Source organism: Microcaecilia unicolor, chromosome 8 (assembly GCF_901765095.1).
Source record: "Microcaecilia unicolor chromosome 8, aMicUni1.1, whole genome shotgun sequence".
Taxonomy (NCBI): Eukaryota; Metazoa; Chordata; class Amphibia; order Gymnophiona; family Siphonopidae; genus Microcaecilia; species Microcaecilia unicolor.
The window spans coordinates 8,772,939-8,786,382 of NC_044038.1; the positions used below are offsets into that span (position 1 = coordinate 8,772,939).

General features: G+C 43.7%; 1 protein-coding gene across 2 annotated transcripts in view; it reads right to left on the minus strand.

The window, feature by feature from the left end:
• The window catches only part of DRC3 (dynein regulatory complex subunit 3), a 62,203-nt gene that overhangs the window by 45,672 nt on the left and 3,087 nt on the right, over positions 1-13,444 (minus strand). For both annotated transcript variants that reach the window (XM_030211156.1, XM_030211157.1), the window contains 3 exons: positions 6,985-7,164; positions 3,199-3,315; positions 342-508 (listed from right to left, as the gene is read on the minus strand). In XM_030211156.1, the coding sequence (XP_030067016.1) occupies positions 342-508; positions 3,199-3,315; positions 6,985-7,144 (444 nt within the window). In that variant the 5' untranslated portion in view covers positions 7,145-7,164. The remainder of the gene's footprint in view (positions 1-341; positions 509-3,198; positions 3,316-6,984; positions 7,165-13,444) is intronic.

Genomic DNA, 13,444 nt, shown 5'->3' on the forward strand with positions numbered 1-13,444 from the left:
AATACAACCACTGCCTCTCTAGCCTACAACCTTCCCTTTTTAAATGCCTCAACTCCTCATAAAACTATAGGGAGTGCTTTATATGCTACTACACTCATCCAACAGGGTCAAAGGTGTTCAACAAACCTTCAAACTGCTTACTCCAATCATTGACTCAGTGTCCTGACAAACCAAATTACTAAAAACCTTAACTCCTGACCATCTTACCCTAGACCATGTCCCCAACAAGCTCAACAATTTACTGCCATGGTCGCCTAACTTCAAAGAGAATTTGATCAGATAATGATCAGACCAACAGAAGTCCATAAGCTACAGAAACACTGATAAAACCAGGTTCTTACACAATCTAAAGATGGTATATTATTGTTTCCTAATGATAAGACCTGCAGGTTTTTCACAGCAGCCATGTTTTCAATCTGAGAGATTCTGTTGTTGTATAAACTCAGGTCTTCTAGTTTAACCAGAGAATCCAGACCTTCAATAGTCTCAATATTGTTGAAGGATAAATCTGAAAAATAGCATTATAAAAGTCAGTACGGGAATAATTTTTATAACGCTACATATGATAAAAACTACCTGGTCAATATTCAGCCAGCAACGGTCAATGTTTTTTTAAACACTGATGGCTAATGGCTGAATTAGGCCCATGTCCAGGCACTGGCACTGAATTTTGGAGCTAACCAGCCAAGAGTTTGTCACCAGGATCTACGTGGGTGTACGCCAATATTCAGCTAGGGTCTGCATAAGACACTTATGTGGCTTCGAGTTGAATATTGGCCAGCACTCACATAGGTGTCAGTGGCGGCCTGCATCTCTCACACCTGCTCTCCTCCCTCCTGACTCCCCCCCAGAACTCACCACCAGTACAGGGCTCCTCTTGATTTTGATTCCCCCTTCCCATGTCCAAGTAGCCCCTCCCCCAGACCTCCCTTAAGCTCCCTAGTGGTCTATTGGGTTTATCAGGGCAGAAGCGAATCCTACTCCTTCTGCCCCAAATGGCTACTGCTGTAAAACGGTGGCCACGACTCTAGTGATAGCTTCACACAGTGCTACTGCTAAAGGCCATCTGTCCATATATGAAACTCCATATATGAAAGTACCCCAAGACTACCACTAGAGTCACTTGGACATGAGGAGGAAATCGGAATCAGGAGGGTCCTGCACTGTAACAGCGGTGGAATCTGGGGAGGGAGGGGGATCCAAATCTGGGAGGGGTCCTGTACTGGTGGCAGGGTCCAAGGAAGGAGTCTGGAACTAGGGAGGGGCTTGTAATGGTGGTGGTGGGAGTCCGGTCATGTAAGTTCAGGAGGGTGGGGAGCAGGTGTGAGAGATGCAGGCCACCCCTGATATTCAGTGCCAGCACCCACATAACTAAATGACCAAAATTAGGACTGCTGTTTATACAGTCCTATTTGGTCGCTTGGCTATGCAAGAACCGGCACATGCATAACTGCTGGCTCCTCCCCCGACTTCCCCTCCCGGACCGCCTCTCTCCAACCCACCTTATAAATGGCCAAATAGTGACAATATTCAGTGGCACTGCCCACTTAAGTGCTGAATATTGGGCGGCCAGCGCACAGAGTGTGATTGAAATCACTTTGAATCGACCCCGTACATGTATATTGTTCTCTGTATGTAGACTTTGCTAAATTTTCAAAGCAAAATTACGTATGTACCTTCGCTTTGAAAATTATCCCAGGAAAACTATGTGCTCACATTTGCATCTGCTCTTTGAGGGGCGCACAAATGATCTAAATAAAATTACATGCAGATGCTCCAATTTTCAAAAGAATGTATGTAAATAAAAACCCCTCCCTATCGCTGCCTTCGGGAATACCTCTTCAAGCAGTGGGTAAATTTAAATATATAGTACAGACTGTACATGAATATATTTACATGCACATCAGGTGCACAGTTTATTTACAGGCCATATCTGCATATCTGATTTGCCTTTGGAGATGCCTTTCGAAAATTTTGTTCTATGGGCTCGATTTTATAACAGAACTTTATAACATAGGCCCCAAGAACCAGCCCCAGTAACAAACAAGTCCTCTCGCACCAAGTTATAGCTTATATTGGACAAAATATTTCTTCGCTCAACGTGTAATTAAACTCTGGAATTCGTTGCCAGAGTGTGGTAAAAGCAGTAGGCTTAGTGGGGTTTAAAAAAGGTTTGGATTACTTCCTAAAAGAAAAATCCATAAGCCATTATTGAAATAGATTTGGGGAAAATCCACTGCTTATTTCTAGGACAAGCAGCATAAAATGTATTGTACTGTTTTGGGATCTTGCCAGGTACTGACTAATAACCTGGATTGTCCACTGTTGAAAACAGGATGCTGGGCTTGATGGATCTTCGGTCTGTCCCAGTATTGCAATGCTTATGTTCTTATGAGGGATGTTTACCCTTTGCATGTACTTGCCTACCAGCTCTGCTCAAACTATATCCAAAGGAATGCCTATGAATGGTTCTCATAAAAGGAGGCACAGTCTTTCCACCCGCCTGCTTTTTATATGTGTATATCTGTTTATAATTTTTTTGTTCAATTCTGTTTATTGAAAGTTTAAGAAAATAATAGTATATAACATCAAAACTTGCACAGGAACGAGGAAAAAACAATCCTGAACTCCCCTTCCTGCCTGCATAGTCAGATACTTAATTACTGATCTGTAAACATTTCTTGTATGTGTGTGTGGCACTGAGTGACCCTTATTATATATATATTAAGTATCTGACTACGCGCTGCAGGCATCAAGGTGGACCAGAATGGCTCTCATGCTTGCTCTGTGTATAATTTTAAAAGATCCCTTTCCTACATGTAAAACATGTTTTACATGCAGAAAAAGCTTCGTAAAATCCCCCCCCCCCACCCCATGCACAGAGCTGGTAGCTGTAGCTATCACCTTCTGATTTTGAACAGTAATTTAGGACTCTATGTACTCAGCCACATCAGGGTATCAATTTGCAAATCAGGCAGTGCTGAATTATACTTTGATGCTTAAAATGAATTCAAAAGATACTCGTGCAGTTTGGTGTCTACTGTAGTTTTCCTTTTTCAGCTAAAATGCAGCTTCTAGAGTTTACAGATGTTTCCGATGACTTTGTACGCAAATATTTAATCGTTACAGATGACTTTGAGGATGGCTGCCCTGTCCATGAATCTACGTCTTTGAGAAATGACACCAATCAAATCTTACCAAGCCAAACTAGATTCACCAGCGGATCCAGGCCTTCTATTTTCTCTATTATGTTATTGTCCAGCTGCAGTTTGGTCAGATTCATAAACTGCCAGAGGTTATCAATCTTCAGGATATCTGAGAACATATAAAGCACATTGCAGCTCTTTGAGCAGGGACTGTCTTTCTTCTATGTTTGTGCAGCGCTGCGTACGCTTTGTAGCGCTATAAAAATGCTAATGAATAGCGTTCAGTGCCATATTTTTTCAGCCATTTGCTGAATCCAGCCCATAGATTATCTCTATGTATCTCTAACCACACCATCTCCAAATGACATCACACAATGTGATACCTGCAAGCGAGCATTCTCTGGAGTAACCCCCACACTCTGGAATGCACTCCCTGAAATGCTCCGCAAACTACTGAAGACCCATCTCTTTAATAAGGCATACCACAAAGATTAACAAATATGAACATACACAACTCCTCCACATATATTTGTGATCCATATATATATCACAAAGATCAACACGTGTAACTGTACAATCTTTAATATATCCAGAAATGTTCTTTAATGTCTTTTGCTTTAAAACTATCATGTATTTCACCACCATGTAACCCAAAACCCTCTGTAAAACCAAATGTATATTCTCTTCTACTTCCAGTATCCATGATGTATTGTAAGCCACATTGAGCCTGCAAAGAGGTGGGAAAATGTGGGATACAAATGCAATAAATAAATAAATAAAAATAGTAATAGTAGTAGTTTACCAAACTGCAGTCAAGTTCAGCCTACACAGGACACTGAAGGAGTCTAACGGTTAGAGCAGCAGGCTGAAAACCAGGGTTTGAATCCCACTGATGCCCCTTCTCATCTTGAGCAAATCACTGAACCCTCTATTACCTTAAGATTCAAACTCAGACCGTGAAATTCCTACTGGTCTTTAATGTACCTTAAAAAGGTGTGAGCTAAATCCAAATCCCCCTAGAACACCGAAGGACCTTATTCCACAAAGAAATGTTTTCAGCATGTCACTTCACTGGCTCCCACTTAAGGAACGCATTGCGTTCAAGATCTGCACAATTGTACACAAAATCATTCACGCAGACGCCCCAATCTACATGCTAAACCTCGTGGACCTACCTCCCAGAAACGCCACAAGATCATCTCGCAAATTTTTCAATCTGCACTTCCCCAGCTGTAAAGGACTAAAATACAAGCTGATGCATGCCACTACCTTCTCATACACGAGAACGCACTTATGGAACGCACTACCTACAGACCTGAAAACAATCAACGAAATATCTAACTTTCACAAATCTCTGAAGACATATTTCTTCAACAAGGCCTACAAAGAGAACCTATAACCTCACTAATCCACTTCACCAACCCACCCAGCTTTGAAAGTTCACCTTCTATACTCAACCCTAATCACCCCTTTCTTTCTTCCCTTACTTAATCTCTGCACATCACTAATTGTATCTGATATCCTGGAATGACAATGTCATAACAAAACCATGTAAGCCACATTGAGCCTGCAAATAGGTGGGAAAATGTGGGATACAAATGCAATAAATAAATAAACTGGTGATTTAAAGTCACCCTGAAAACTGTTGTGAGCAGTACATTTCTTCATCTGACTTCTGTTTGGAATGAAGAAGCCGAGGTGATATTTCAGTCTCGCACCGCTGCACATTGTTAATCAACACGGTCATGCTGAATCACCAATATGAGGATAATGACAGCACTGTGCTCAGCAGTACCTTCATTACATGTGCTAGGAGAAGACGCTGACCTTTACTTTAACGACCAGCTCATTAGCACAGGTGCAGCAGCAACCAGCTTTTCAAATGTCAAGGCTGGTTTATACGATCAACAAGCAGGAGACAAGCAGATATGCCAATGAGAGCAAGAAAGTTTTATGCAAGCTCAGATCTGTCTTATACGTTTCATACAGACGTTTGGAAGCATATATATTTTTTTATTTTTGTTACATTTGTACCCCGCGCTTTGCCACTCATGGCAGGCTCAATGCGGCTTACATGGGGCAATGGAGGGTTAAGTGACTTGCCCAGAGTCACAAGGAGCTGCCTGTGCCTGAAGTGAGAATTGAACTCAGTTCCTCAGGACCAAAGTCCACCACCCTAACCACTAGGCCACTCCTCCACTGTTGCTACTATTTGAGATTCTACATGGAATGTTGCTATTCCACTAGCAACATTCCATGTAGAAGTCGGCCCTTGCAGATCACCAATGTGGCCGCGCAGGATTCTGCTTCTGTGAGTCTGATGTCCTGCACGTACGTGCAGGACATCAGACTCACAGAAACAGAAGCCTGCGCAGCCTTCTACATGGAATGTTGCTAGTGGAATAGCAACATTCCATGTAGAATCGCCAATAGTAGCAACAGAATCTCCAATAGTAGCAACATTCCATGTAGAATCTCCAATAATATCTATTTTATTTTTGTTATATTTGTACCCTGCGCTTTCCCACTTATGGCAGGCTCAATGCGGCTTATATGGGGCAATAGAGGGTTAAGTGACTTGCCCAGAGTCACAAGGAGCTGCCTGTGCCTGAAGTGGGAATCGAAAGTTCCTCAGTTCCCAGGACCAAACATTCCATGTAGAAGTGGGCCCTTGCAGATCACCAATGTGGTCGCGCAGGCTTCTGCTTCTGTGAGTCTGACGTCCTGCACGTACATGCAGGACGTGAGGCTCACAGAAACAGAAGCCTGCACAGCCTTTTACATGGAATGTTACTAGTGGAATAGCAACATTCCATGTAGAATCTCCAATAGTAGCAACATTCCATGTAGAATCTCCAATAGTATCTACTTTATTTTTGTTACATTTGTACCCCGCGCTTTCCCACTCATGGCAGGCTCAATGCGGCTTACATGGGGCAATGGAGGGTTAAGTGACTTGCCCAGAGTCACAAGGAGCTGCCTGTGCCTGATGTGGGAATCCAACTCAGTTCCTCAGTTCCCCAGGACCAAAGTCCACCACCCTAACCACTAGGCCACTCCTCCACTGTTGCTACTATTTGAGATTCTACATGGAATGTTGCTATTCCACTAGCAACATTCCATGTAGAAGTCGGCCCTTGCAGATCACCAATGTGGCTGCGCAGGCTTCTGCGAGTCTGACGTCATCAGACTCACAGAAACAGAAGCCTGCGCAGCCTTCTACATGGAATGTTGCTAGTGGAATAGCAACATTCCATGTAGAATCTCCAATAGTAGCAACATTCCATGTAGAATCTCCAATAGTATCTATTTTATTTTTGTTACATTTGTACCCCGCGCTTTGCCACTCATGGCAGGCTCAATGCGGCTTACATGGGGCAATGGAGGGTTAAGTGACTTGCCCAGAGTCACAAGGAGCTGCCTGTGCCTGAAGTGGGAATCAAACTCAGTTCCTCAGGACCAAAGTCCACCACCCTAACCACTAGGCCACTCCTCCACTCCAGTGCATCAAAATAGATGAGGATGAATGGGAGAACATCTGCCCAAATCTCCAGGGAATCTCTTCATGACAGATAATCACAAACTAGTGCTGTATTTTAAGCTTTCTTTGCAGTTTTCCAGTGTACTTACTGAGAACCAATAAACCACTTTTGCTACAGTGACTATGTGGTTCAAGGTATGACTCTTAATCTTCTTATTTTCCTAATTGTTTTCAGGATATTCTGAAGCAAGACTTGAAAAACAATGACTAACAGAGTGTTCTGTGGGATTTTCAAAAGTGCTTAAGGGCAAGAGGCACTTCAGATAATTTAACCTGCCAAAGATATCACCCACTTACTTCTGAAGTCAAGCCGTAGACACAGGACATCTTTAAAGTCAATCCCCTCTGCTTTGGCAATGCGACCCGCCTCATCCTTTGGGCCCTGCTCCTCCACTGCCTTTTGGAGCATGTCATCATCAATTACACATGGCTCTATTGAGCCACACAATCGACTCATTTTGAATCAAGAGATGTTCCCTTAAAGAGAAAATGCAAACTTATTAAAAAAAAAAAAAAAAAGGCTTTTGCCTGCTTTTTAAATTTCACACAGCCACTGATTTCATCTGTCAGTGGAAAGGATTAGCAACTGTGTCATTAAAATAGTCCCTTGGTAAAGGTACTGTTTTGCTTTGATTTCTCCACTTGTTTAACTGTACAGAGTGCAGTATTTCCCACCCATGGAGACAGGCACGTAGGACAAATCAGGATTTACAGCTAATTATTCCCATCAGGTATATGAACAATGGGTAAATGGTAAAAAAAAAAAACCATAGGGCTCCTTTTACAAATAGGTATTACCGATTTGAAAGGTATTAATCCGCAACCTTTTCCGAAGACGGGAAGGCAATAGAACTAGACGACATGAATTGACGTTGAAAGGAGGCAGACTCAGGAATAATGTCAGGAAGTATATTTTCACGGAGAAGGGGTGGTAGGTGCCTGGAATGCCCTCCCGCAGAAGGTGGTGGAGATGAAAACAGTATTGGAATTCAAAAATGCATGGGATAAATACAAAGAAATCCTGTTTGGAAGGAATGGATCCAAAGAAGCTTAGCGGTAATTGGGAAACAAAGCTAGTACTGGTCAAACTTTTATGTTCTGTGCTCTGATCGTGGCTGGACAGATTCAGTTGCAGCATCAGAAGTTGAAGAACAAGGACAATGCTGGGTAGACTTCTACGGTCTATGCCCTGAAAATGGCAAGGACAAATCAAGTTTAGTAGCAACAGATCAATACAGGACTTGTGGGTTATGCCCGACTGCCAGCAGGTGGAGATAAAGGGCACTGAATTTCACCATGTCTTTACTGTGAAACAACTCAGTATTCTGATAACAAAGCAGTCCAAAAGACATAAGAACAAGCCAACTGGAAAGGTCTCCTCCCTCTACAGTAAGTAAACTGGGAGGCAACAAGCCTCAAATTATTCCAACTGTTGAATCAACTCAATAAACATCAAAACACAGCAGACTTCACCCTAAGGGATTTAACAAAATGGCAGACAAAGGAGGTCTCCTGGATTGATCTGTTGCTACTAAAGGAAAGAAAATTAGCAGGTAAGAACTAATTTCTCCTTCCTTAGCGTAACACAGATCAATCCAGGACGTAGGATGTACCAAAGCACAGAACAGACGCTCCAAAGGAAGCACAGGCCCTAGATGCAACATCTAGCCTTTAGTGCTTGGAGAAGGTAGACACTGAAGACCATGTGGCCTACCTAGAGATCTTCTCTAAATGGACAGCCCACGATTTCACAAACAAAGTAGCCACCTCCTTAACAGAGTGGGCACGAAGGGCCCGAGAAAGCACCTTGCAAAACGACAGATAAGGGGATGAAATGGCCTCCTTGATCCAACGAGAAATCATAGCTCTGGAAGCAGCATGGCCCTTTCTGGGCCCCACAAAGAGAACAAAAAGATGAACAGAGCAACTGAAATCATACATTACCTACAAACAGCAGAGAAGAACCTGATGAACATCCAGGAGCCGAAGGCTGGAATACTCAGAACCACAATCCTCTTTATGGAAGGAGGACAGCAGAACGACCTAATTCAAATGGAAGGACGAAACTATCTTAGGAAGAAAAGAAGGTACTGTACGGATGGAAACACCGCCCTCCAGAAAGACCAGAAAAAGATCCTGACAAGAAAAAGACTGAAGCTCAGAAACTCTCCTCGCTAAAGTGGTGGCCATCAAGAAGACCAACTTAAGGGTGAGAGCCTTAAGAGACACTCCATTCAGCAGCTCAAAGGGAGCTCTCTGGAGACTTCAGCACAAGGCTAAGATTCCATGGAGGACTTACTGGCTGAAGGGGTGGCTGCAATTGATTCAATCTCCACAGAAAACAGACAACACCCAGATGAGTCGCGACCTCTGTAGCAAGCAAATGCCACCACCTGAACTCCCAAGGAGTTCAAGGCCAAACCCTTTTTGAACCCATCTTGGAGGAAGGAAAGAAGCTAAGAGATAGAAGCCTGAAAGGGCGAAATCGCCCTCTTTTGGCACCATGTCTGAAACACCTTCCACAACCGAGCATAGGCTGTAGATGCTGAGCATTTCTTGGCCTGCAGGAGGGTCGTAATCACATCCTCAGGATAACCTTTCTATCTCAGCCTAGACCACTCAATAGCCAGGCCATAAGACCAAAGCGGGATGGAGTCTCCATTGGAAAGGGATCCCGATGGAGAAGACTGGACCCCAAAAGCAGAACAAGGGTGTGAAAAAAGAGTGTGTTTGAAGCCTGTAAAATGCATTGGATATTTTCCTGACTGAAGAAGAGACACCAACTCACAGGTTGCCTCCAAACTGGCCTGGTAAGAAGAATCCCTGACTAACCAGTCATCCAGATAAGGATGGACTCTGACTCCCTGATGAAGGTAAGCTGCCACCGCCGCCACCGCCATCATCACCTTGGAGAAGGTTCTAGGGGCCATGAAGAGTCTGAATGGCATGGCCCTGAACTAGAAGTGCTTCCCCAGAATTGCAAAAAGGAAAAAACGCTGATGCAGAGGAAAATGGGGATGTGAAAGTAAGCCTCCTTGAGGTCTAGAGTGGTGAGGAATTCCCCAGGCTACACTGAGGCTATCACCGAACAAAGTGTTTCTGTCCGGAGAGGAGACACCCGCAGGGCCTTGTTCACCCGCTTGAGGTCCAGGGTGGGATGAAAGGTATCTTCCTTCTTGGGAACTACAAAATAGATGGAATATCTGCTCCGATCTTCCTCTTCAGGAGGCACTGGAACCACTGCTCCCAGGCGCAAGAGCCCCCTTAGGGTACCACAAATGGCCCACTTCTTTGGACGCCAAGGGGCTCCAAGAAAAAAATCTGCAAGATGAGGGCAAAACTCCAGTTTGTAGCCCTCCCGAATGATCTCCAGGACCCACTGGTCCGTAGTGATCTGAGCCCACTCCTAGTAAAATTGGGACAAATAGCCACCTATCCAAACACCCAAGGAGGGACCCTGGACTGCTTCATTAGGAGGAGCAGGCAGCATTAATAGACTGGGAGGACTGGCCCCTAGGCCTCTTGTCTGCATTTCAGTTCTCTAATGGAGGACACAGTCACCCAAGCAATCAATAGATTCACCAAATCCCATTGCAAACTAGACACATGCCCCAGTCACTTAATAAAATCTGCCCCTCAACGCTTCCTAACAGACCTCACATCCTACCTAAACCACATGCTCCAACATGGATTCTTTCCTACTTACACCAATTCCAAAAGATCAGAAGAAAAAATTAAATGATATAACCAATTATCGCCCAGTTGCATCCATCCCTCTTGTAGTTAAGTTAATGGAAAGCCTAGTAACTAAACAACTTACTGATTACTTAAGCAAATTCTCAGTATTACATGCATCCCAATCTGGATTCCGTGCTAATCATAGTACTGAAACAGTTCTTATAACACTCCTGACTAAATTCAAACAAATTATTGCAACTGGCAATAATGTTCTCCTCCTCCAGTTCGATATGTCCAGCACGTTTGACATGGTTAACCATGGTGTTCTTTTAAACATCCTAGAATACTTTGGAATTGGTGGAAATGTATTGAATTAGTTTCACAGCTTCCTAACCGCAAGAACATATCAGGTGATATCTAAGTCGATCATATCATCACCATGGAGACCTGGATGTGGAGTGCCTCAGGGATCGCCGCTTTCACCGATTCTCTTTAACTTAATGATGCTACCATTGGCCAGATCACTATCCAATCAAGGCCTAAACCAGTATATTTACACTGATGACATTATTACGATATATATTTCGTTTAAGAACTTATCAGAAACTGCAGACCAAATTAATAACAGCTTCCAAATAATGAACTCATGGGCGGATGCATTCCAGCTTAAGCTTAATGCAGAAAAGATGCAATGTCTTATCCTTTCATCGCAGTATAACAAGACCAATTACAAGCCACACTCTTCCTGTTGCAGATACCCTGAAACTCCTGGGTGTTACTATTGACCGAAATCTTACCCTTGATTGCCATGTAAAAAATGTTACATAGAAAATGTTTTATGCAATGTGGAAGCTTAAAAGAGTGAAACCTTTTTTCCCAAGGGAGATATTCCACAAGCTGGTGCAATCATTGGTACTGAGCCATCTGGATTACTGCAATTCCATTTATGCAGGATGCAAAGTGCAAACCATTAAGAAACTCCAGACTGCCCAGAACACCGCAGCCAGACTCATATTCGGAAAGACGAAATATGAACACGCCAAACCTCTTAGAGAAAAATTACATTGGCTCCCATTAAAAGTTCGAATTGCATTCAAAATCTGCACCTTAACTCATAAAATCATTCATGGAGAGGCCCCATCATATATGTCAGACCTAATTGACTTACCAACACGAAATACCAAAAGTTCATCACGTACTTTTCTAAACCTCCACTACCCCAATTGCAGAGGTCTTAAATACAAATCAATACATGCATCTAGCTTCGCCTACCTCTGCACACAATTATGGAACAAACTACCGAATACTATAAAAACTAAGCACGACTTGTCAACCTTCTGGAAGTTACTGAAGACGTACCTGTTCCAAGAGACTTACTAAAAGAATCCTCCTTAATGACTTGTTTCCTAATCTATACCAGAACCAACCAATATTGATCCCTTCTAATTTGATTATTTTATCATATTATCATTATTGAACATTACATTTTTCCTACTCTCACTTGTATGTTATGTATTGTCATTTTATTTACCCTACCTACCTGTTATTCTTGTATATTAATTGTAACAATATGCTGAACCTCTTACTCTGTTAATGGTGATGCCATTGCTATATAATGTAAGCCACATTGAGCCTGCAAATAGGTGGGAAAATGTGGGATACAAATGCAGCAAATAAATAAATGAAAGGAAGGTTGCTTATGCTGTAAGTGGGACTTGGAGAACACTGAACAACGACCCGGTCTGTATCGTTTGGAGTCCTGAAAACGTGGGCAAGCCTGGGAAGAACAGTAAGAAGGCTTGGGCGGATCCTCAGGCAAATGATGGGACTTAGATTCTCCCAAAATCCTTTACCAAATGCTTCAAATCCTCACCAAACAAGAGTTTGCCCCAAAAGGAGAGCTTAGTAAGAATGAATTTAGAAGCAACATCTGCTGACCAGTTCCAAAGCCACAACGAATGACGTACGGACACCGCCAACAAAATTTGCTTTGCCAAGGCCCTAAGCATGTCATAAAGACTGTCTACCAGGTAGGCCAGACCTGCCTCTGGACTAGGCAACTCCAGAGAATCTAGGTCCTCATCCACTGAGGCATCAGCCGCCTGCTGGACAAGCTTAAGACAAGCCCTGGCCACTTAAGACCCAGACACTGTGGCCTGAAGACCTCAAATGCCATCTTCAGAATGGCCTTGATATTCTGATCCTGAATGTCCTTGAAAACTGTTCCCCCTTGCACAGGAACTGTAGTTTGTTTGTTTTTTTTGTGTTTGCTGTGACCAAGGAATCAACTGCAGACAGCTTAAGTTTCTCCAGTTCCTCAGGGAGAAGCGGAAAGAGTCAAGTCATGGCACAAGCCACCTTCATCCCTGAATCCAGTGTACTCCATTGGGCTGAAATAAGCTCCTACATGGCCTCTTGGATGTGAAAGGTCTTGGGGGGGTCTTTTGGTCCCAGACATGATGGAGTGAGAGGGCGCAGAAGAAGATTGGGATGCTAGAAAAAATATCCAGGACTTCCAGGGAACGAGTTATTAAGAACGTGAGTGCCTCCTTCTGGAACATCTAGACCACAGAGGGATCATCCTCCTCATCTGGTGGGAACTCACCCTCCTCCAAGGGTAACCCCTGATCTGAGCAACCAGCCAAAAGAGAGAAAGGGTGCCCCGAAGGGGCCTCAGACACCATGGATTCTGAGTCCACAGCCTGGGAAACCTCAGCCTCTTGAAAGAAGGAACCACATCCCCCTGAGACTGAGCAAGGCCACTAGGCAATGAAGTCATGGCTGGCTTGGCCCTTTTCATCAGGAATGCCTTGTGCATCAACAGAACGAAGTCGGGAGATAATGGGCTCTCTTCCAGCAAAGGCAACAGCATTGGTGTTTGTAGCACCAGAAGGGCTGACGGTGGACAACGAAGTGTTAACCCTGACTCCAGGAGATCTGTGTGGTAAAACAAAATGGTGGCCGGTCTTGTACCGGCTGAAGGAAGCTGCGAACCTGGGCAGGAAATGGCCTGCGGCTCCTGCTCTACTCCCAGCTCCAACTCGGGCCTGGCAGTCGCAGCACTTCCCCTCAGAACCCT